This window comes from Protomyctophum bolini, assembly GCF_963924005.1.
Source record: "Protomyctophum bolini genome assembly, chromosome: 24".
Lineage (NCBI taxonomy): Eukaryota > Metazoa > Chordata > Actinopteri > Myctophiformes > Myctophidae > Protomyctophum > Protomyctophum bolini.
Window position 1 is genome coordinate 27,101,451 of NC_137885.1, and position 22,361 is coordinate 27,123,811.

At 46.3% G+C, this 22,361-nt stretch overlaps 1 protein-coding gene across 1 annotated transcript in view; it reads right to left on the minus strand.

Moving 5' to 3' along the window:
• Nucleotides 1-22,361, minus strand: part of LOC308311846 (nck-associated protein 5-like) — a gene marked incomplete at its 5' end in the record, with an annotated part of 117,833 nt that overhangs the window by 28,853 nt on the left and 66,619 nt on the right. The window contains 7 exons of the mRNA XM_080758621.1: nt 4,525-4,612; nt 7,357-7,444; nt 10,147-10,541; nt 11,109-13,221; nt 13,800-15,523; nt 17,523-17,747; nt 18,744-18,869. Of these exons, the coding sequence (XP_080614747.1) occupies nt 4,525-4,612; nt 7,357-7,444; nt 10,147-10,541; nt 11,109-13,221; nt 13,800-15,523; nt 17,523-17,747; nt 18,744-18,869 (4,759 nt within the window). The remainder of the gene's footprint in view (nt 1-4,524; nt 4,613-7,356; nt 7,445-10,146; nt 10,542-11,108; nt 13,222-13,799; nt 15,524-17,522; nt 17,748-18,743; nt 18,870-22,361) is intronic.

Genomic DNA, 22,361 nt, shown 5'->3' on the forward strand with positions numbered 1-22,361 from the left:
AAAGCACGACATGATGCTAACACCAAAACGGGTTCCCGTTCAGAATGGGTTAACTCTGTGGAATAATAATAAGCATTGTCTTCTCTATTCCACACTCAAAATGATTCACGTATATAGTATACAGTATCTAAAGCTTCCAAAACAAAAACAAAAAAAAGGTTCACTGTGAGGGCAACCGTTAAAATAAATGATATTTATTTATGAAGCCCAAAAAAAGGGCCTAAATATTATCCTCAATAATGCAACGTTCAAAGAACTCATGTACTGTACAGTACTTCACCCATGGGGGGAGGGGGAGGAGGGGGGAGTTCTCCTTGCCGAGAACATTTCATAATTAATGATATTATTTGTATATTATCTGAGAAGCTGCAGTACACAACGTACGTTATTCTGCCTCCAAGATATAGCTTCTCAGATTCTCCAACGAACCGACCGACTCACCTCCAGATGTCAAGGCTATAGAGTATAGATGATGTGTTGAGATGAGAACGATACCAGGTAGTGAACGTAATTCACACGAGTTCTTTGGATTTGGGGAAAATATTGGGTACCAAATAAATAATGTTTTTTTTAATCTATAAAGTAGGGATACACCGAAATTGAAATTCTTGGCCGAAACCGAATAACGAATATAGGAAACAGTTGGCCGAAAACCGAATATCCGAATATATTTAATATTATATATATTTTTGCCTAACATTGCTGTCATTGCCGTACCTTAAAGCTACCTGATTTATGGTTATGGCAAAACTTAACTTCAATAATAATCACTGTTATGGGTCCAGAAAACATTTATTCAGCTCTTTTGAATGCATTAATTGCATACACTATTCGGTGATATATTTTCTGCCTATTTGGGCCGAAACCGAATAGGCCGAAAATGCATTTTTAGCCATTTTCTGCCGAATATTTTCTGCGGACGAATATTCGGTGCATCACTACTATAAAGCCTTACTTAAGAAATGACCTAATTATCTTTGCAGTCCATTATCATCACACCCGTTCCTGATATTAATTCTGAACTGGGTATAAGACTGCCTTTCCATACTATGCCCCCCCCCCCACACACACACATGGAACTGTCTACAATCTCAAAACTTTGCTATTTGCACAAGCTTTTGCTAATGTAACATAATGGTTGTTGTTATTTTACTGTGTTGTTATTTTTCTTATAGATCAATCGTATGTTCCTGTTTGACTATACTATTCTGTTGTATTTTTGCCTGTCTTTGTTTTTAATTTCTTTGTGAGTTTTCTCTGTGAGAAGTGCTATATGAATAAAATGTACTTACTTACAATCAGTCTTAAAGTCTTAAACTTGATTTCACTTGATCGATTTAAATGTCTTGTATGTGTATGGAATAATTTGACATTATAGCTGTACTCGTTCAATCTGAATTATTTATTTTTATTATATATTTTTTCTTGTAATGTATAACTGTGTTCAAATGTTTGTTATGTAGGCTACAGTGTACATCAGGGCGTCATTGTAAAAGAGAGCTGGTTCCCAATTGACTTCCCTGAATAAATAAATAAAATGCAACCTTGACCATCTGGCTTCGTCACTTATAATATAATGTACTGTACAGTAAATAATATGACGCCAACACAAGAGATTGCATAACAAGCCCCCGGCGACTGTACGCACAGATGGAGGGCCATGACGGTCTCTCCAACAGCCCTCGGCTATGATATGAATATATATGATTAAGGATTACTGTGATTAAGGATTACTGTGATTAAGGTATACACTTAGCTCATATTTCATATCACACACACTGTCTGCAGCATATAGCTGTAACGTTCACTATATAGATAGCCCCTTTATTAGTCAGAGCCCCCCCTCTCTGAACGAATAAAGTAATCAATCAAACTAAATCTATATTCAACTATACCCTGGGTTTATTAACCCATTCTGAACGGGAACCCGTTTTGGTGTTATAGCATCATGTCATGCTTTAGCTATTGAAAAATAGCAGATCTACAAGCTCATAGCGCGCCACCGAGTGGCGCGCTACGAGCTTGTAGGTCTGCTATTTTTTTTTACATCGAAGAACGACTGACATTGTTTTAGAATCTGATCTCAGGTCAGAATGGGTTCATCAGACCAGTGTGTGTGTCCCCAGTGGAAACCTCGTATGAATCTGATCTCAGGTCAGAATGGGTTAAAGGTATTGATAGAGTTAATGCCTCCCATATATAAGTCATGCTACATGTACTGGAGAAGGCATTAGGGGGCAAAATGCACAGCTAGACGATAAGTAAGTAATCACAGCTGAGACCTTTAAGCCATTCTGGGCGGGAACCCCTTTTGGTGTTTTTAAAGCATTATTTTATACTTTTAGCTATTGAAAAAATAGCAGATCTACAAGCTCGTAGCGCGGCACCGAGTGCCGCGCTACGAGCTTGTAGGTCTGCTATTGTTTTGAAAAATAAATCGTGAAAATTACAATTACATATAATTCTGGGGCGTCCTTAATGACATGAAATAGTTGGAGAACCACTGACATAGAAACAGCGTTTTTCTGAAAACCGTCAGGATGTGGCGACTGTGGCGCAGGTCGTCCAATGATCCATGGGTCGGTGGTTCGAATCCCGGCTCCTCCTGTCTACATGTCTTGCCCCAAGTGTCCTTGGGCAAGACACTGAACCCCTAATTGCTCCCGATGTGCTGGTTGGTGCCTTGCATGGCTTCCGCCGCAATCGGTGTGTAAATGTGTGTGTGAATGCAGGGTGAATGTAATGCACAATCTATGTAAAGCGCCTTGGATAAAAGGCGCTATATAAATGCACCATTTACCATTTATTTATTAAGGCATCTGTAGAATCGTCTTCAGGTCTAAATGGGTTAACTCACATACAGAGTAGATGTGCTTAGCTGGCAGAAATGTAAAAATGCCATATAGTTAATTAGAATAGAGGAAGGATTAGGCATAAGATCTGCCCCCCGGCCCGGTCCACCACAGGAGGTTCTGTCTCACTGCCGCTTGGAGACGGGCCCCGTGTCAGAACTATTTGGTGAAATAACCCATTCTGGGCGGGAGGGAACCCCTTTTGATGTTTGAAGCATTGTGTTATACTTGAGCTAATGAAAAAATAGCAGATCTACAAGCTCATAGTGCCTGCGCCACGCTATTAGCTTGTACTTGTAGGTCTGCTATTTTTGAAAAATCGTGAAAATGTGGCGCAAATCTTTGAGCATAATTATATTCTTTCACAGCGAACTTTTTAAGTTAAATATTTGATTCTGGGACAACATATTTTCAGATGGGGGTCGGAGGCCAAAATGCAAATCGTTTTTGGGGTCCTTGACGTGAAATTGTTTGAGAACTTCTGACATTTAAAACAGGGTTCAGGGTCAGGATTTAGAAGACATTTTAGAAGACATCGTCCTCAGGTCAAAATGGGATAATTTGACAACTGTGCAACTAATTCACTGATAGTACATTTTCCTTTTCACTGCAGAAGCAAAGAAAAGTTGAAGAAACTGTAAACCCCCTAGAGAGGGAAACGTCTCCAACAGCCCCCCGAACCCTAATTATGTAACGATTAAAAAAATTATTAATACAAAAAACAAACTAAACAAAATGACTTTTACGCCCTAAAGAACTTTTATTGTTACCGCAGAGATGAAAACTCATCTCTGAGCAGTGTTGATTTTTTACAGCAAATTTAGAGTTTTAGTCATAGTCTAATCGAATATATTTCATTTAGATTTAGTCACATTTCAGTCACCTGCAATGTTAGTTTTAGTCGACTACATGTCACAAGATTTTTGTCGACTAAATCTACAGTTGATTTACAAGCTCACAACGTTGTGAGCTTGTAGATCGGCTATTGTCAGCATGCAAACAAGGGTAAAAGTACTTTACTTTTAGGCCACTTATACTGGATCTCTTGTCCACTTGTCCATTTTAGTCTACCGGTAGTTTTGAGTTATTGACGAAATTGTCAATAATATTCTAGTCTTAGTTCTAGTCATCGTAGCTCAGTTTTCATGTAGTTTCCATTCAGTTTTCGTCAGTGACAAAATTTAGTCGACGAACAATTTCCGTCATAGTATTTAGTGGATGAAATAAACACAATGCGGTTGACGGCACAAGGCCTAAAACGTTCCACCGCGTGGTAAAGTGTGACGCAACGAAGCATCCAGTAAACAGCCAATTATGCCAACCTTCCATCATTCTCCAGACGGAACTGCAAACACTGCTGTGTGTGTGTGTGTGTGTGTGTGTGTGTGTGTGTGTGTGTGTGTGTGTGTGTGTGTGTGTATGTGTACACTTAAAGCAGCCGGTAGTGCTCATCATAATTATTGTGAGGCATTATTCATTCAAATTGCCTGCAACTCATTCAAACCCTCAGACTCAAATTTGACGGTTTGACCCCGGCCGTGACACAGCAGCAATCACCGACTAGTGCACACCTCTGTGTGGCCCCAATCATTTATCCACACTTATGGGGTATAATTATTGCAGTGCGGACAAAATCTGTTAATAGACTACAGCACAGCAGTGCCGGTCTTACCTATCATGTGTTCTTGGCGGGTGGGCTCGGGTTCGAGGGCCTCTTCGTTTTCAGCCCTCGGGCTGATCTTCTGAGTCACGATGAAAGTCTGAGGGCGAAATGACAAAACGTTGAACATTAATTCCACGGAAACGGAAGTTCTTTCGATTCCAATTGACATGGTCGTGGTAACGGAATTACCACCACTTTGGACTCAAAACGGGTTCTGCCTAATATGTACTAGTGTGCACGTGTTCTGCCTGGTATGTACTAGTGTGCATGTGTTCTGCCTGGTATGTACTAGTGTGCACGTGTTCTGCCTGGTATGTACTAGTGTGCACGTGTTCTGCCTGGTATGTACTAGTGTGCACGTGTTCTGCCTGGTATGTACTAGTGTGCATGTGTGCTTCCTGGTATGTACTAGTGTGCACGTGTTCTGCCTGGTTTGTACTAGTGTGCACGTGGTCTGCCTGATGTACTAGTGTGCATGTGTTCTGCCTGGTATGTATAGTGTGCATGTGTTCTGCCTGGTATGTACTAGTGTGCACGTGTTCTGCCTGGTATGTACTAGTGTGCACGTGGTCTGCCTGATGTACTAGTGTGCATGTGTTCTGCCTGGTATGTACTAGTGTGCACGTGTTCTGCCTGGTATGTACTAGTGTGCATGTGTTCTGCCTGGTATGTACTAGTGTGCATGTGTTCTGCCTGGTATGTACTAGTGTGCACGTGTTCTGCCTGGTATGTACTAGTGTGCACGTGTTCTGCCTGGTATGTACTAGTGTGCACGTGTTCTGCCTGGTATGTACTAGTGTGCATGTGTTCTGCCTGGTATGTACTAGTGTGCACATGTTCTGCCTGGTATGTACTAGTGTGCACGTGTTCTGCCTGGTATGTACTAGTGTGCATGTGTTCTGCCTGGTATGTACTAGTGTGCATGTGTTCTGCCTGGTATGTACTAGTGTGCATGTGTTCTGCCTGGTATGTACTAGTGTGCATGTGTTCTGCCTGGTATGTACTAGTGTGCACGTGTTCTGCCTGGTATGTACTAGTGTGCACGTGTTCTGCCTGGTATGTACTAGTGTGCACGTGTTCTGCCTGGTATGTACTAGTGTGCACGTGTTCTGCCTGGTATGTACTAGTGTGCACGTGTTCTGCCTGGTATGTACTAGTGTGCACGTGTTCTGCCTGGTATGTACTAGTGTGCATGTGTTCTGCCTGGTATGTACAGTACTAGTGTGCACGTGTTCTGCCTGGTATGTACTAGTGTGCACGTGTTCTGCCTGGTATGTACTAGTGTGCATGTGTTCTGCCTGGTATGTACTAGTGTGCACGTGCGACGTGTCAATGACCAATCTGCGCCGGGCGGTTTCAGAGCACAGGGAACAATCTGCAGTGTAAAATTACGAAGGAAAATAAATTATACCGTATTATTTCTAAATGGGCATTTAAAAACAGTCTGGCAGCGTGCCGATGGATTTCACAGTGTCTTTTGCCAAAGCACACTTTAATTCACTGCAGTTAATGTTACTCCTTTATTAAGTAAGTGTATAATAACCTAATTGATGCGCTCGGCGCTGTGCCGTTCTATGAATTGGTTTATAATAAAATAAGTGCGTTGTGATGGGTTTGATGTATTATAGGCGCACGGTAGCTTATGAGGCACCCGGCCCTTTCACTGGTGTTGCATGTCTGTGGGGGGAAGACACAGGCGAGAGGCATTAGAATGGCCTCTTTGTTAAATTGAGTTCTGTGTGATAAGAGGAGTCCTCTTCAACCACGGCGCTATCAAGGCTCCATCGCCATCGTCCTGGATTAAGTTTCCCCACATAGTGCAGCTGCAGCGAGACGCTCATCTCCCACCATATTCCTCTCTTCTGTCCTCTACTGCCTCATGCTCCGATTATTTTACTTGTGTATAAAGCTCTCAATGGTCTCGCACCTTCCTACCTACATGACTGCCTGCCTAAATATGTCCCAAACCGCCCCCCCTAAGGTCTTCCTCTGCTGGCCTGCTCGCTTTGCCTAAAAAAAAATGGCAACCAAAAAATACGGGGAAGCAGCTTTTTGCTTCTACGGGCCGACGGCATGGAACAAGCTCCCACTGTACCTTCGACAGGCAGCCTCTGTAGACATTTTTAAAGCACAGCTCACTTCTACACCCTTGCTTTTAATTGATCTTTTATTTTTTGTTACTCATGTCCTCACTGTATTGCATTACTGCTTGTTTTTTTATGTCGTTGCCTTGCTTTTCTTATCTTTTTTCTCCATTGCTCTGTGAAGCACTTTGAGCTGCATTTCATGTCATGAAAGGTGCTATACAAATAAAGTTTTATTATTATTATTATTTTTGGTATATTATAGTTTTGTGTCCGTGGCTCAAAAGCAGAATAAACAATGGGCATTTCTGATATAACAGTATTAGCATGTGCAAATAATAACAAGCACGCTTTGACTCGAAGGCTGATTCAGAACTCAGCTAAAAATCAATACTGAACCTTCAGAGGGCGATACAGATAAGAGTGTGCGTGCGTGCGTGCGTGCGTGTGTGTGTGTGTGTGCGTGTGCGTGTGTGTGTGTGAGAGAGAGAGATGGCGAGGAAACATGGTGCAGCTGGGGTCTAACATTGAGTGCCCGTTTGCACTATACCACATTTTGGACACCACATTTTGGTGCCCAAAATCGGACAAATGCAGGGTTTCTATGTGACACCGCGTACGTCTTAAAACGTATGGAAAACACGAATTAAACACTGAAAACGTAACTTGTGTGACTCGTGAATGTGTGTGTGTGTGTGTGTGTGTGTGTGTGGGGGGGGGGGGTGTGTGTGTGTGTGTGGGGGGGGGTGTTACCCACCGCCGTATCAGTGCAGATCTCCATCACGTCGCCTCTCATTTCAGCGGCCAGCGTCGGACCCATGGAGTCACCGCCCTTCACCACCGACCTGCGCACACACACGCACACACAGTCACACACACACACACACAGTCACACGCACACACACACACACACACACACAGATTTGATCAGTTCGACGGCTCTCTGCAGTGACGTCCTCTTTTATCAGAGAGAGAGAGAGAGAGAGAGAGAGAGAGAGAGAGAGAGACAGACAGACAGATAGAGAGAGACAGACAGAGAGACAGATAGAGAGAGAGAGAGAGAGAGAGAGAGAGAGAGAGAGAGAGAGAGAGACAGAGAGAGAGAGAGAGAGAGAGAGAGAGAGAGAGAGAGACGGACAGACAGAGAGAGACAGAGAGAGAGAGAGAGACAGAGAGAGAGACAGAGAGAGAGAGAGAGACAGAGACAGAGAGAGAGAGACAGAGAGAAAGAGACAAAGAGAGAGAGAGAGAGAGAGAGAACCCTGCCTGTCGATACGTCCCATTGACCCCCCCCCCCCCATCCCCCCCACTCCTCTGTCGCTCACAAAAAAATACATGCACGACCGAGCGAGCGCAGTTAAGTTAATTAAGTAAAAGTATCAATGCTTCAATGTAGAAATACTCCGTACCAAGTAAATGTCAAGAAGTACAAGAGTGTGAAAATAGCAGATCTACAAGCTCACAATGCATCGTGAGCTTGTAGATCTGCTATTTTCGTAGGGCCCGAAATGCACAAACTGTACATAGGGCTGACGCTGTTAATGTATGTTTTGTAGTTAAAATGTTAGTGCAGTAAAAGTACAATATATTAGATATTATAGATATATTATATTATAATTATATTATAGAGCTATGTCTAATATAGCGATGCACCTTGCATGATGCACTGGCATGTAGACAGGCAGACACATTGAATGTTAACCCATTTAGGTCTGAGGTCGATTAAATGAAAAGGCTTCTAAATCCTAATTTTTTTCTGAAAAGCCCATATTTCTATGTCAGTGGTGCTCAACCTTTTTCATGTCAAAGACCCCCAGAATTATCTCCATTGGGCCACGGACCCCCCATCTCAAAATATGTAGTTCCAGGGACCCCCCCAAAAGCAAATATATTTTAGTTAAAAATGTTCGTTCTATTCAATGCCACATTTTAACGATTTTTCTAAAATAGCAGACCTATACAAGCTCGTAGCGCACCACTCGGTGCCGCGCTATGAGCTTGTAGATCTGCAATTTTTCAACAGCTAAAGTATAACATAATGTTTAAAACACCAACAGGGGTTCCCGCCCAGAATGGGTTAAACCCCTTGCCGAGGTCCCCTAGGGGAAGAAGCCTTCAGCTAGCGTTGACAGATCATTCGTCTGAAAACGGCTCGCGATAACGACAATGTGCCGGTGGCGACTTGAGTGGCAACCAATCAGTTCGTTGAAGGGTGTGTGTGATGTGTGTGTGTGTGTGTGTGTGTGATGTGTGTGTGTGTGTGTGTGCGCGTGTGTGTGTGTGAAGCGTTCTCCTGACGGAGAAGAAGGTACTTCAAGCAAAACATGACTGGCGGCGTCTTGAGATCCTCGTCTACAAACAGCTGGCGACAACAAACGTCAAATTCATGACGGGTTTAGAGTCTTGAGACCATGTTGTTTGCAGACAGACAGACAGACGGACAGCTGTGATGTTGTTTAGAGACGAGCGAAGGGTCAGCGAAGGGTCATGATATATTTATGATAGCGATGAAACAGATGGGCTCAGAGTGAGAGTGACATTTGGGCAGCATCGTCAAAATCCTCACAACAATGCGTCAAAAAAAAATTGTCATTCGGATTTCACAGTATATAACAAGCGTATATCTTTGTCTTGTCTATGAATCCGTTTGTGGCTTTGGGCCCAGCTACATCTCAGACATGCTGAAGCCATCCAGAACCCTCAGGTCATCTGAGGCTGGCCTGCTGATAGTTCACCCGATAGCTGGAACAAAACATGGTGAAGCAGCATTCCACCATTATGCACCACAAACCTGGAATAGCATTCCAGGTTTAATTAGGAAATCCCCAACCATAGCCATTTTTTAAGTCCAATTTAAAAACGTATTTATTTAACATTGCATATCCCAATTAACTGTGTTTCTATTAAAGGTGGGAGTATCTGTTGTAATGTAATGTAATTGTATCTATTATCTGTATTCATTTTAAAGTGCACTGTTGCACTCTGTTTGTTTTTATTCTGTAAAGCACTTTGAATTGCCTTGAGTATGAAAGGTGCTATATAAAAAAGAATGCCTTTCCTTGCCTATATAGAACTAAAAGGATTCGGTTAATTCATCAAATGTTTGTGAATGAAAATCACACCCGTGTGAAGTAATTAATTAAATAAAAAATGTTACCGAGAAGCATCGTTGGGTCTTACAGGGTTATAATATATAATATATTTTTTTTTACTCTGTCCCAACTCTGTCTGCCCAGTGTCCCCCCCAGTGCCTCCCCCCAGTACCCCATGTTTCCCATGTCAGTGGTTCTCAAACTATTTCATGTCAAGGACCCCCAAAAATTATATGTAATTGGCCGCAGACCCCCCATCTGAGAATAATATGTAGTTCTAGGGACCCCCCTCCCCCCCACACACCCAGAAGCAAAGATTTGAGTTAAAAACATTTTGCTCTACACATTTTCAGGATTTTTCAAAAAAATAGCAGATCTACAAGCTCATAGCACTCATAATAATGCTATAACGCCCTCAAAAATATATATAGTTTATATTATATTTATACACTGACCTGCCCAGAAAGTCCTTCATGAACTGGTCCTTCCCGAAGTAGGCCGTGGTGCAGTGGATCTGCGTGGCGATCTGCCCCATCTGGAGGTTGCACTGGTCCATGATGGAGCTCAGCTTGTTGTTGGCCTCCTGGTTCTGGCTCTGGTTCTGGTTGAGGTTCTGGTTCTCCTCCAGGCCGTCCTTTATACACTCGCTCTTCTTCTTGTCCTTCTTCTTGTCGGACTTGGCCTGCTTGAGGAGCACGGAGCCCATCGTCTTCGAGGAGGAGGACGAGGAGGAGGAGGAGGAGTCGCCTTTCTTGGCGCCGGCGCCACTCAGAGCGGGCAGCTTGCTCCGGCGCAGGCCGAACCAGTTGGCCAGCGAGGGCCCGGTCTTCTGCTTGGTCTGCTCCGTCACCTTCGGTTTAGGTTGAGGTTTATTTATTTAGCATGTAGTACAAAAAATAGACAATAACATATCAAAGAACAAAAATATACAATGCAAGGAAGGGAAGAAGCCAGCTGGCTTATGTATTTGGAATCCTTTCCTGTAGGAAGAGGTCATTGGTTTAAACAGATTAAAAGTTCATAAAGAACAGTACCGTACATAAGTCTACAAGTTGACAAAGGGGGGCAGCTGTGCAGTAAAGAAATAAAAACACAGACTGCACAAAAAACAGAAATAAACAATACAACAACAAACACACATTACAACAATTACACACATGTAATCTACAAAGAGGAAGAAATAAGATATTTCTTTAGATGTTTTTTGAATATTGGCAAGGATAATGAGGATTTAAGTGAAGCATCTAGGTGAGTTCCATAGATGAGGGCCTATAAATTTGAAATGTTTGGAAATGCGACAATAGGGTAATTCAAAATGATCTCTTTGCCTTGTGGGGTAGGAGTGAATGTCAGAAGTAACATGGAAGAAATTGTGAAAAGAAGACGGAATGTCCTTGTATGCATTTTTTGAATTTACCTTCTCCTGCTGCTCCTGCTGGCACTTCTGCAGGTTCTCCTCGATGCCCATCATGACCTTCTCCTCGATGGTGCAGGCCGTCGTTGTCCCCGTCCCCGTGGGACTGAGCGCCTTCTTCTCCTCCACGACGGCGGCTACCACGTCTGGAACCACGTCGTTGTTGGAGACGGCCCCCCAGCTCACGTCCGGTTTCGTGGCTGCTACGTCGGTCAGAAGCAGAGTGGAGTTGGGGTCCGTACGGACGTGAGAGGATGGAGACTGAAACTGCGGATAGGACGTGACCTTGGCCGGCTTCCGGGAGTTCTTATTCGAGCCGATCCGGTCCGTGATGGGTAAGCTACGGGCTTCTTTCTGTTGTGGCTGGGGCGGCGGGGCGATCACCTCCCCCTTCATCGTGCTTTGTTGCGACCATTCCACTTTATTATTGGGCCCCGGTTTAGACGACGTCCTGTCGGGGAGGAGCACGCCGTGGCCGTTGTTGTTGTTGCAGGAGGAGGAGCCCGGCAGGCCTCCGTAGAGGCTCAGCCGGTTCCTGTTGGGACGATGGGCGGGGCTCTCGCTGAAGGACGCCACAGTACCGCCGCAGGGTGGCGCCTCCATGGAGCTCTGCCTGGACAGGGAGTTCCCCCGCTCGCCGGAGTTGGTGATGATCTGAGTTCGGATTTTGCCCGCCGCCGCCAACGACGGCCCGGTGTTGTCCGGCGGCGCCGGTCCCACGTTGGGTTTCTCCGTGTTGTAGTTGGTGCTGAAGCTCTGGCTGCGGGCCTTGGCCCCGTTCATCCCCAGCGCCGGCTTCAGGTGAGGTTTGGTGGTGACGGAGATGGACCTGGAGAAGAGCTTCCCTTTATCGCACGCCTCCCCCCCGGCCCCCCCCTCCTCCTCCTCCAGCAGCGCCCCCGCCTCCCCTTCCAGGAGGACGTCACCGTTCCCCTCCGCCGTGGCGGAGGTCTTCTGGGGCGACGGGGCGATGCCGTAGTCGGGTCGCAGCGGGTTGCTGTCGCACTGGGTGGAGGCGTTGAAGGTCACCGTCGTTTCCCTGGAGGACGCCACAGAGTTGTTGACGTGGTCTTTCTCGTTCTTCTGGCCCGGCGCCAGGGACTGGCCGCTCTTGTGCGCGGGGGGAGACTTCAGGAAGGCTTTGAACCCCGCCATGGGGATGCGAGTCTTTGAGGTCCTTTCTGCAGCGTTCGGGGACGTCACAGCGGAGGTGCAGCCGGCTACAGTAACTACTAGCTTGCTATCCTGCGGCTCCTCCGCGCTACACGGAGGCTGGTCGGCGGAACCAGAGGAGGTCTTGTTGTGTGTCGGCGGGTCGTGGACCGAGCCCCTCTTGCTCACGAACGACGACGAGCCCTGCAGCGAGGTGGGGCCGCGGAGGAGGGCTCCGTAGGGGGGCGGGCCGCTCTTGGAGGCTTTGGGCGGCGGGGGGGCAGCGTGTTCAGACTCCGGAGGAGGAGGAGGAGGAGGAGGACATCCGGAGGAGGAGGAGGAGGAGAGGTAGTGCTTGACGGGCGTCCGCTTGTAAGTGCCTTTGCTCTGGGTCGCGGCGGCGGGGGATTTGGGGAGGAGGAGGTTCTGACCCGCCGTCGTCGACGTCGTCTTGTCGGCCAGCTTCTGAGGTGCGAGGGCCGTCCCGTAACCCGCGTCAAAGTCCACCGCAAAGTCGTGGCCCTTGGCAGGGAGCGTGGCTTGCATATTGTTCGGTACGGGAGGCGGGTGGTAGCTGGGGGGGGGTCCCCTCACAGTGGTGGTCGGCGGTGCTTTGTGTGCCTGAGGAGACCCTCCCCCTCCCTCGTAGTGGGGTCTGATCAGTAAGGAGGTGCTGCGCCCCGGGGGGGGCGGGGGGGGCGACGGAGACCTGAGTTTGTTCTGTTTGTTCCCGGCGGTGGTTTCACAGTGCTGGAGGTCCCGGGTGGGCTGCTCGCCAACGCCAACGATGTCCACCACCACCACGTGCTGCTCCAGATGGAGCCTCCGGGAGGGCAGCGGCGAGCCAGAGGCCACGCCAACGCCGCCAACGCCGCACTTTGAGGCCCAGAGTTTGTTGGCGTTTGTTGGGGCGGCTTTGGGGCTCTGAGCGGCACCTCCCGCCCCCGAGGAGGGTTTGATGTACCTGCAAGAAAAGATTTGAGTTAAAAACGTTTGCTTTGAAAAGAATATATATTCAAAGAGTCGCGCCACATTTTCACGATTTTTCCAAAAATGGGTTCCCAAGTTCATAGCACTCAGTGCCGCGCTATGAGCTTGTAGATCTGTTATTTTTCAACAGCTAAAGCATAACATAATGCTTAAAACAGCAAAAGGGGTTCCCGCCCCGTGTGGGTTGATTAGAATTTCAACCCCTTTGAGACCTGTGACCAGATTCTATTAATACATGTCTTGTAAATCGTGACAGTTTTCTGAAAAGAAAAAAACGATGTTTCTACGTCAGTGGTTCTATGTCAGTGGTTCTCAAACTATTTCATGTCAATAACCGCATTTTATATATGTATTTGGCTGCGGACCCCCATGTGACAATGTCTTGTTCCAGGGACCTCCCAGAAGCAAGCAGATACGAGTAAAAAATGTTCGCTGTGAAATAATATAATATTCAATGATTTTATTTTGTACCCATTTTCACGTTTTTTTCTAAAATAGCAGATCTACAAGCTTGCTATATTTCCAAAGCTAGCCAGGGAGGGTTTGATGTACCTGGACAGTTTGACGGGAGGGGACGAGGGCGATGTTTTCTCCTGGCTCCCGTTGGCCGCGGCGTTGCCGCCCGGTGGTTCAGTGGAGGAACCTTTGGAGACGCGTAGCGGAGACGATGCCGCCGTCGACGACTTGCTCCGCGTGCCGCCGGCGGGTATCCTGGAGCCGTTGGACTTGGAGGCGGTGATGTCACCGATGACGACGGATGACGGGGTGATGGGGTGTGGGCCTCGGTTAGCGCGCGGCGCGCTCTGTAGCGGTTTGATCAGTTTCTTTTGCGGCGTCAGATGTGCCGACGACCGCTCCGCCGCGCTGCCTTCGCTGCTATTGTTGCTGGCTCCTCTGGGAGGAGCCTTGTTGTTGTTGTTACTCGGCTTGCTCTGAAACTCCGACGGCTTTTCCGACGGGGATTCGAGCACGCCGCCGTAGTTCCTCCCGTTGGTGCCTCCTCCTCCTTTCTGACGGGTCGGCCTCTCTTGGGACAGCGGCCGCCGCGTGCAGCCCGCCGCCGCTCTGCTATTTGGAATGTCATTATTCCGAGGCGTCCCGTTGGCGGCGCCTGCAGTGGAAAGTGTCTGAGTGCTCAGTTCAATAGGCTGTCCGTCCGCGTCGAAGATCGCCATGAGGCTTTCCTCAGACCTGGCGAACTGACCCCCCTGACCCCCCGCTGCGGACCCCCCGGACCCCCCCCCGCTGGGGTCCCTGATCAGGCTGAAGGGCCGGGGCCGCCCGTCGGCCGACTGCGTCCGGCCCCCCGGGTCTCTCCTCCAGCAGCGGGTCACCAGCAGCTTGGAGGGCTCCCGGGACGGCCTCCTGGGGGGGGGCTCCAGGGGGTCTTCCGGGGGACCCTCGGGGGGGTCAGCAGCAGGAGGGGGCGGGGGCGGGACGTGGCGCTGGAGTTTGGTGGGTCTGGAGAAGGCCGAGGCCCGCCCCCCCACCCCTCCTCCTCCTCCTCCGAGCCCCCCGGAGAGGAAGCTGCTGATGAAACTCATCAGCCTCTCGGGACGCTCTTTGGAGTCGTAGCCGTTGGCGGGCGGCGGAGGAGGAGGAGGGGGGCGCTTAAAGGCGTCCACGGCGGGCATGCCACCGACCACGCCCCCCCCTACGTCCCCCCCCCCGTCCGTCCCCCCGCTGTCCGGCGGCCCCTCCCAGCTGCACAGGCTCTCCGAGGTGGAGCGCGAGAGCCTGGTCTGACAGCCGGACAACCAGCTGTCTCTGCACGGGACCACGTCCACCGCCGCCGCCGACTCGTCGTCCGCGTCGTCAGAGTCGTACGAGAACCTCTTGACGGCGGCGGCGCCCGCGCCCGCGCCCGCGCCCCCCATCCCGAACCCCAAGGAGACCCCCCCGTGGGGCCGCCCCACATACGCCCCCCCGTGGGTGGGCTTGCAGACCCCCTTGCCCCCGGCCCCCTTGATGCCCAGCGAGTAGATCCCCTCGTTGGAGTCCATGCAGTCCTTCTCCCCCCCCCCGCCGCCGCCGGCCCCCGAGCGGGCCACGCCCCCCCGGGAGGAGGAGGCGGAGGAGCTCCGCCGGTGCTTCCTCCGCTGCAGCTTGCGGAGACCCTCCAGGATGTGGCTCTCCTTATTGGCTCTGCTGCTCCGCGAGGAGGAGGAGGGCTGCGGCGGCGGGATTGGCTCCTCATTGGCCGGGGCGCCGGTGGTGCAGATGTTGCCGGGCGCAGACGAGCCCAGGCTCAGCCTCTTCTCCCACGTCAGAGACGACTGGAGGGACGGAGACACAAACACAGGGGAGAGAAGGAGTCATTTTAACCCATTTAGACCTGAGGACAATTCTACAAATGTGACTAAATCTGACTGAAGGACTGCCATTGGATTTTTTTTTCACGTCATATGAAAGCAGGGAATCATAGCTTCAAATGGACATATTGGTTGTTCAGTTTGACCCACCAGTTTTGGAGATTATGGCTTATAGAGTAAATGTCTTGTAGAAAACAGCGAGTTGAGAAAACAGGCTTGAAAAGGTTCACTTCTGTGGACTCTAACATTACACCTATAGCTACATGTTTAAGCATTTACATGTCGATTTCAGCTCTGACACTTATTTCAGACATGCTCTAGTATGTGAAGTCTGCCTGTGATATTAAATATGTATATTTGTCCGCTGATATGTTGTTCCAGAAGAAAAGACTTTAGTTAAAAACGTTCACTTTGAAAGAATATATATTCAAAGAATCGCGCCACATTTTCACGATTTTTCATAGCACAGCACTCGGTGCCGTAGATCTGTTATATTTCAACAGCTAAAGCATAACATAATGTTTAAAACACCAAAAAGGGGTTCCCGCCCCGTGTGGGTTAATTATAGAATTTCAACCCCTTTGAGACCTGTGACCAGATTCTATTAATACATGTCTTGTAAATCGTGACAGTTTTCTGAAAAGAAAAACGATGTTTCTATGTCAGTGGTTCTCAAACTATTTCATGTCAATGACCGCAAATATTATATATGTATTTGGCCGCGGACCCCCATGTGACAATGTCTTGTTCCAGGGACACCTCCCAGAAGCAAGCAGATATGAGTTAAAAATGTTCACTGTAAATAAAATATAATATTCAATGATTTGTACCCAGTTTCACGTTTTTTTCTAAAATAGCAGATCTACAAGCTTGCTATATTTCAAAAGCTTGTACGTTTTCAAATAAAGGTTAAGAAGTGGTTAAAAGCTATGAGGTGACACAGATGCGTCCTCAGGTCTTAATGGATTCAAGTAATCTTGTTTTTGTAATTATAATAATATAAAAGGAGGCTAGTGTAGTATTATAATAGCATTAACCCATTTAGACCTGAGACCAGATTCTACAAATGTCTTCTAAATCATGAGTTTTCTGAAAACCCCATGATGTCATTCTCAAATATTTTCATGTCAAGGACCCCCAAGATTCTATGTCATTGTAAAAAACATTTTAATATATTTCTTTACATAATAGGTAGGTATAATAGGTACATAACAACTAGTTGACTAGTAAACTAGGCAACTAGACTGGCCTGCTGATAGTTCACCCGATAGCTGGAACAAAACATGGTGAAGCAGCATTCCACCATTATGCACCACAAACCTGGAATAACATTCCAGGTTTCATTAGGAAATCCCCAACCGTAGCCGTTTTTAAGTCAACATTTTTAAACGTATTTATTTAACATAGCATATCCCAGTGATGTCTACTAATAACAGCTATAGGTCTTGCCTGGACTGGAGTATTTGTTGTAATTTATATGCTCCTATATATCTTATTTTAATTGTATCTATTATAATCTGTATTCATTTTAAAGTGCACTGTTGCACTCTGTATTTGTTTTTATTCTGTAAAGCGCTTTGAGTTGCCTTGTGTATGAAAGGAAAGGAAAGGAAAGGTACTATGTTTACCCAGGGTAACTGGACTGAGCTCTAGAACTTGTTTACAGCCAGGCCCTGCTCATAGAACATTTCATGGTAGAGGTTCAATGCCTTGCTCAAAGGGCACTTCATCAGCGGTGGTCATTTTAACGTGCCGGTCCGGGGATATACGAACTATAGCGACCTTCCGATATCAAGACGGCTCCGCAAACCGTTCGGCCACCGCTGCCGCTATGAAAGGTGCTATATAAATAAAATGGCCTTGCCTTGGCTAGTAAAAATCCCTAGAAGTGAAAGAAGCCCATAGCGTATATATATTATAATAATATAATATTATTATTATTATTATTATAGTGTATATATACCATTTTCCCACAGGAGCGTCCGTCGTTCCATGTGTAGGAGCCGCTGGAGTATTCGCTGCAGGCGCTGGACAGGGACAGCTCGCTGCTGCTGCAGCTGTAAGCAGCAGGGGGCGCCGGTGAGGACGACGCGCTCAGACTCCACTGGCTCAGACACCGGGCCGCCGTCATGGCCGCCGCGGTGGTGGTGGTGGGGAGATACGACGAAACCGGTCTGGGCTGGACTTCCTGTGAGAACAACATACACGTAGACAGTGAATACATGAAAGAGTGTTGTTCGTGTAGTTGTTGTTGTTTTTGGCAGCGTTTTTGCAAATGTTTTCTTGTCTTTTGCCGTCGTAATGACACTTGCTGAAAATAGCTGATCTGCGAGCCCACAGCGCGACGCGTTTGTAGATCGGCTATTTTCAGCATGCAACTAATTGTAAAATGACTCATACTGGATCTCTTGTCGACTAGTCCCCTTCCTAACATTTTAGTCTAGTATTTATTTGTTTGGTGAAATTGTCGGTAGTTTTAGTCATTTAGTTGCCATTTAGTTTTCGTCAGTGGAAAAAGGTAGTCGGACGAACATTCTTCGTCTTAGTTTTAGTCGACGAAATCAACACTGCTCTGGAGAGGGAGGTCTGGAGCACTTTGGTGGAGCCGTTGCCCCCCCGCGACCCGGACATGGATAAGCGGTTGAAGTTGGATGGATGAATGGATAGTCCCCCGCCCCGTCTTGGAGCATGCACGCGTGTCTTATCAGCTGACATTCTCCAGGGGAGGGAGGGAGGGAGGGAGGGAGGGGGGGGGCAAAGGTCTAAAGATTGGAGCAAACTCATTTCCAGAACCCAATGCATAATACATAAGATGAGTAATGTACCGCGCCGTTCCGGGGAGTCATTTTTACCGATGACGAGAGTCTCAATCGATGGCTTTTCTTTTCTGGTAACGCGACAGGGATTTATTTCTTTTGGAGCCAATAAGTGATACTCATGTGCTCGATCTGCTTGCTGAGAGAGGGGAAGGGTCAGGTCTCCAAATGGTTGGTCCCCCTTTTTGTATTTTAATATCCGCTAATGATTTCTTGGGGTCAACAATGGCAGCGAGCGTGGTAGGTATACAGTACAGTTCAGCAGCGTGGTACGTGTACAGTATACAGTTCAGCAGCGTGGCAGGTGTACACGACACGAGGAGGTCACAACAGAGCTTGAGAGAAACATCTTCCAACGACTCCCGCACTGAGCTTACATGAGACGACGGGGGGTCCGCCGCCGCGGTCCTGGACAGAAGGAGGCCCGCTTTGCTTCGCTCCGGCTCCAGGAGCAGGTCCGCCGCTGACAGGTCCATGATCCGAGAGTGCAGTTTCTGTAAACACATGGAGGACACGACAAGGTTATAATAGTTAACTAAAACTAACTAAAAAACTAAAACTAGAATTAAAAAAACATTTACTAAACTACAAATATAGTAAATTAAATTCATTCGATTCATTTCCTCATTTCTCCAACAAGTTTTACGGCAGTTTTCAGCACCGTACGGCAGCATGTAGCCACTAAACTAAACCTAAACTAAAACTAAGCATTTTCACCAATTCAACCTATTATAACCTTGGAGGACACACACAGGACTGTAAGCACTTTCAGCACGGCAGTCGTTCCGACTGTATGTTCAAAACATATGTGTTGATTTAGTCGACTATAAGCTATGACGAAAAATGTCCGTCGACTACCTTTTTTCACTGACGAATAAACTAATGAAAACTAAGCTACGATGACTAAAACTATATGAAGCTAGATATATTGACAATTTCGTCAACAAATAAAACTAGACTAATGTTAGGAAGGGACTAGTGGACAAGAGAGAAGTTACACTTGGTTACTCAACGCGTCACAGCACGACGCGTTGTGGGCTTGTAGATCAGCTATTTTCAGCAAGTGTAAAATCAGCCATTTCAACGGCATCAAGGCAAGCCACTAGAAATGTGGAATCTTCTTCATCTGGCCTGTTTACTTTTCGGTTGATTTTGCTGACTTCGAGAGAAGCCCTCTCTCTGGCCCTTAATTTCCAGCGACCCCATGCAGGGCCCTTGCCCCATGCCGGGCCCCAGGGCCCCTGCACCCCAGTCTGTACAACACCAAGTCATTAATATCATCCGTTGGAAATAATTAACGTGAATGAGAAATAATTGCATCGGGGAGCCAGGGATTCCCTCTTAAGTTCATACACCAATTTGTGTCGGTCCGTTCCCCCCCCCCCCCCCCCCGCTCGCTTCCGTTCTTTAACTTTCGCACACCAGAGGGGAAGGATATATATATATATATATATATATATATATAAAAATCCCAAACACATTTTCCACATTATTTAATCTCAGACTCTAATTACAGCTCAGTTCCCGGCGCTCAGATCAACTGAAATTATGCTGAAACAAAGCATTTTTGATCATAATTATATATTATTATTGCCGCATTTCCTTTTCCTATTGCTGCCCAGGGTGTGAGTGTATCACAATGTTCATTCGGGGAGTCATGTGTGAGAATATAATATACTGCGGAATATAATTTCTTCTCCGCCTGCCCCCCACCCCCAATATATCATTATTAGCTCTGGCGACGTTAACCCATTTAGGCCTGTCTTTTTTTTCTGAAAAACCCTCATGTTTCTATATCAGTGGTGCTCAATATTTCATGTCAAGGACCCCAAAAATTATATGTAATATGCCACCGACCCCCCCATCTGAATATATGTTGTTCCAGGGACCAACCCAGAAGCAAAGATTTGAGTTAAAAACTGAAGAAAAAAAAAAGAATATATATTCAAAGATTTGAGGCACATTTTCACGATTTTTCTAAAATAGCAGACCTACAAGCTCGTATAGCGCGCCACTCGGTGGCTCGGTAGCTAAAGCATAACGTAATCCTTTGAAAGACCAAAAGGGGTTCCCGGCCAGAATGGGTTAAAATGAAACTCGTTGCCCTTCTTTGTCGTCCCCCCCACCGCGCTGCGAGACAGAGCCACGCAGAGAGAGTTATTATATAAGAATAGATCTGTTAAGAAAACTGCAACGGCAGTTTTTATAAGACAAAGTCACCTTCAACTATTATTTCACAAGGAAACTTCAGCCAGAAAATAATAAAAACCCAACTATTTCATACAGAAAACCTGACAAATAGCACAATAATGACAATGATAATAAAAAAATTTTTTTAAATCACTTTAATTAATGACTATACATAAAATCATTTGCCATTTTTACTCACACCTATACAGTAAATGGTCATCTTGGACAATTATTGGGCAATTATAATTATTATATAATATTATTTTAAGGGGCAAAAAACGATAAACAGAAAATATTGTGGAGGGCCCAAAGGCTGAACGCAACTCCAATGTCTGCGTGTACAGTACGTGAATAAACAGGCTTCAAAATAATAATCAATGCAGTATTAAGTCCACGGTCCAGGTACAATTAGAAAGTACATATTATTTTCTAATTTCCAAGTAAACTTTCACGCGGCCAGTAGGTCAGCCAAACAGTGTTTTTGGCAGCAAATTTAGATTTTAGTTTTAGTCATAGTCTCTTGAATATAGTTTTCATTTAGTTTTAGTCACATTTTAGTCACCTGAAGTGCTACAAGCTTGTAGATCTGCTATTTTTGAAAAAACGTGAAAATGTGGCTGGTTACGCCTACTTTTTGCTATTAGGCAAAAACAAAAAACAGCCTGCAGACGAAACAGAACGGGCCCACATTTGTCTCTCCTCTCGACTTTCATCATTACACACAGAATAGAGACAGAGAGAGAGACAGAGACAGAGAGAGAGAGTGCTTTTCCGTGTATAGCGTATTATGATTATGATTATGACGACCACATGGACCTTCGGAACGGCCCGTTGATGCTCTTCAGATACGGCTTTACACCGACCGGCGGAACGAGGAAATAAGTGACACATTCTGGCCTTGGACGCTCGCTGAGAGATGCAGCGATTCTGGTGCCCATGGAAACGGACCCCCTGATCCGTTCGCACGCACGCACGCACGCACGCACGCACGCACGCACGCACACACTCACCGCACGCACGCACGCACGAGAGAGAGCTGGGTATACGTGAGAGAGATAAGGTAAAGAACAAGCTTCTATTCTGAGACATTGTAAAAAACATTAACCCATTTTGACCTGGGAACGATTCTGCAAATGTTGTCTAAATCCTGACTGTTTTCTTTGAAAAAGCTGTTTTTCTATGTCAGTCGTTCTCAAAAACGTTCATGTCACTTTTCACGATTCTTCAAAAATAGCAGACTATACAAGCTTGTATATCTGCTATTCTCCAATAGCTAAAGCATAACATAATGCTAACACCAATTTCCCAAAAGGGGTTCCCGGCCAAAATAGGTTAAGCTCAGCAATGACGCGTTCAGAACTGCTTTTATATTCTAAAACCTCGGGCTCTACGGAGCGTGAAGTAACCTGTCAGGTTTAATCTCCCCCATGTCTCCAAAAGGAACTTAATTCTTTGACAGATTCTTCTTTAAAAAATTACCCCTAAAACACATCATTTATTTATTCCATCGCAGCAACTTCTCTTTTATTATGGCCTTAACCTACAACTTGTCTCTCTTTGACATGAACCGTTCGATTTTTGTGTTTCACTGGAACGCTTCCGCCATTTAAAAGTTGGTATAACCAAATGGACCCTTATAGATCTGTAACTCTGTGAGAGTGTAAAATGAAACCAAATGGACCCTTAAACAGGTCCATTTTGGTTTCACCTCACACTCTCAAGAGTTTAATTATTGTTAAAACATCTGCATTACTTCATTTACAAGAAGTCTACACAAACAGAATGTATAGAAAGAA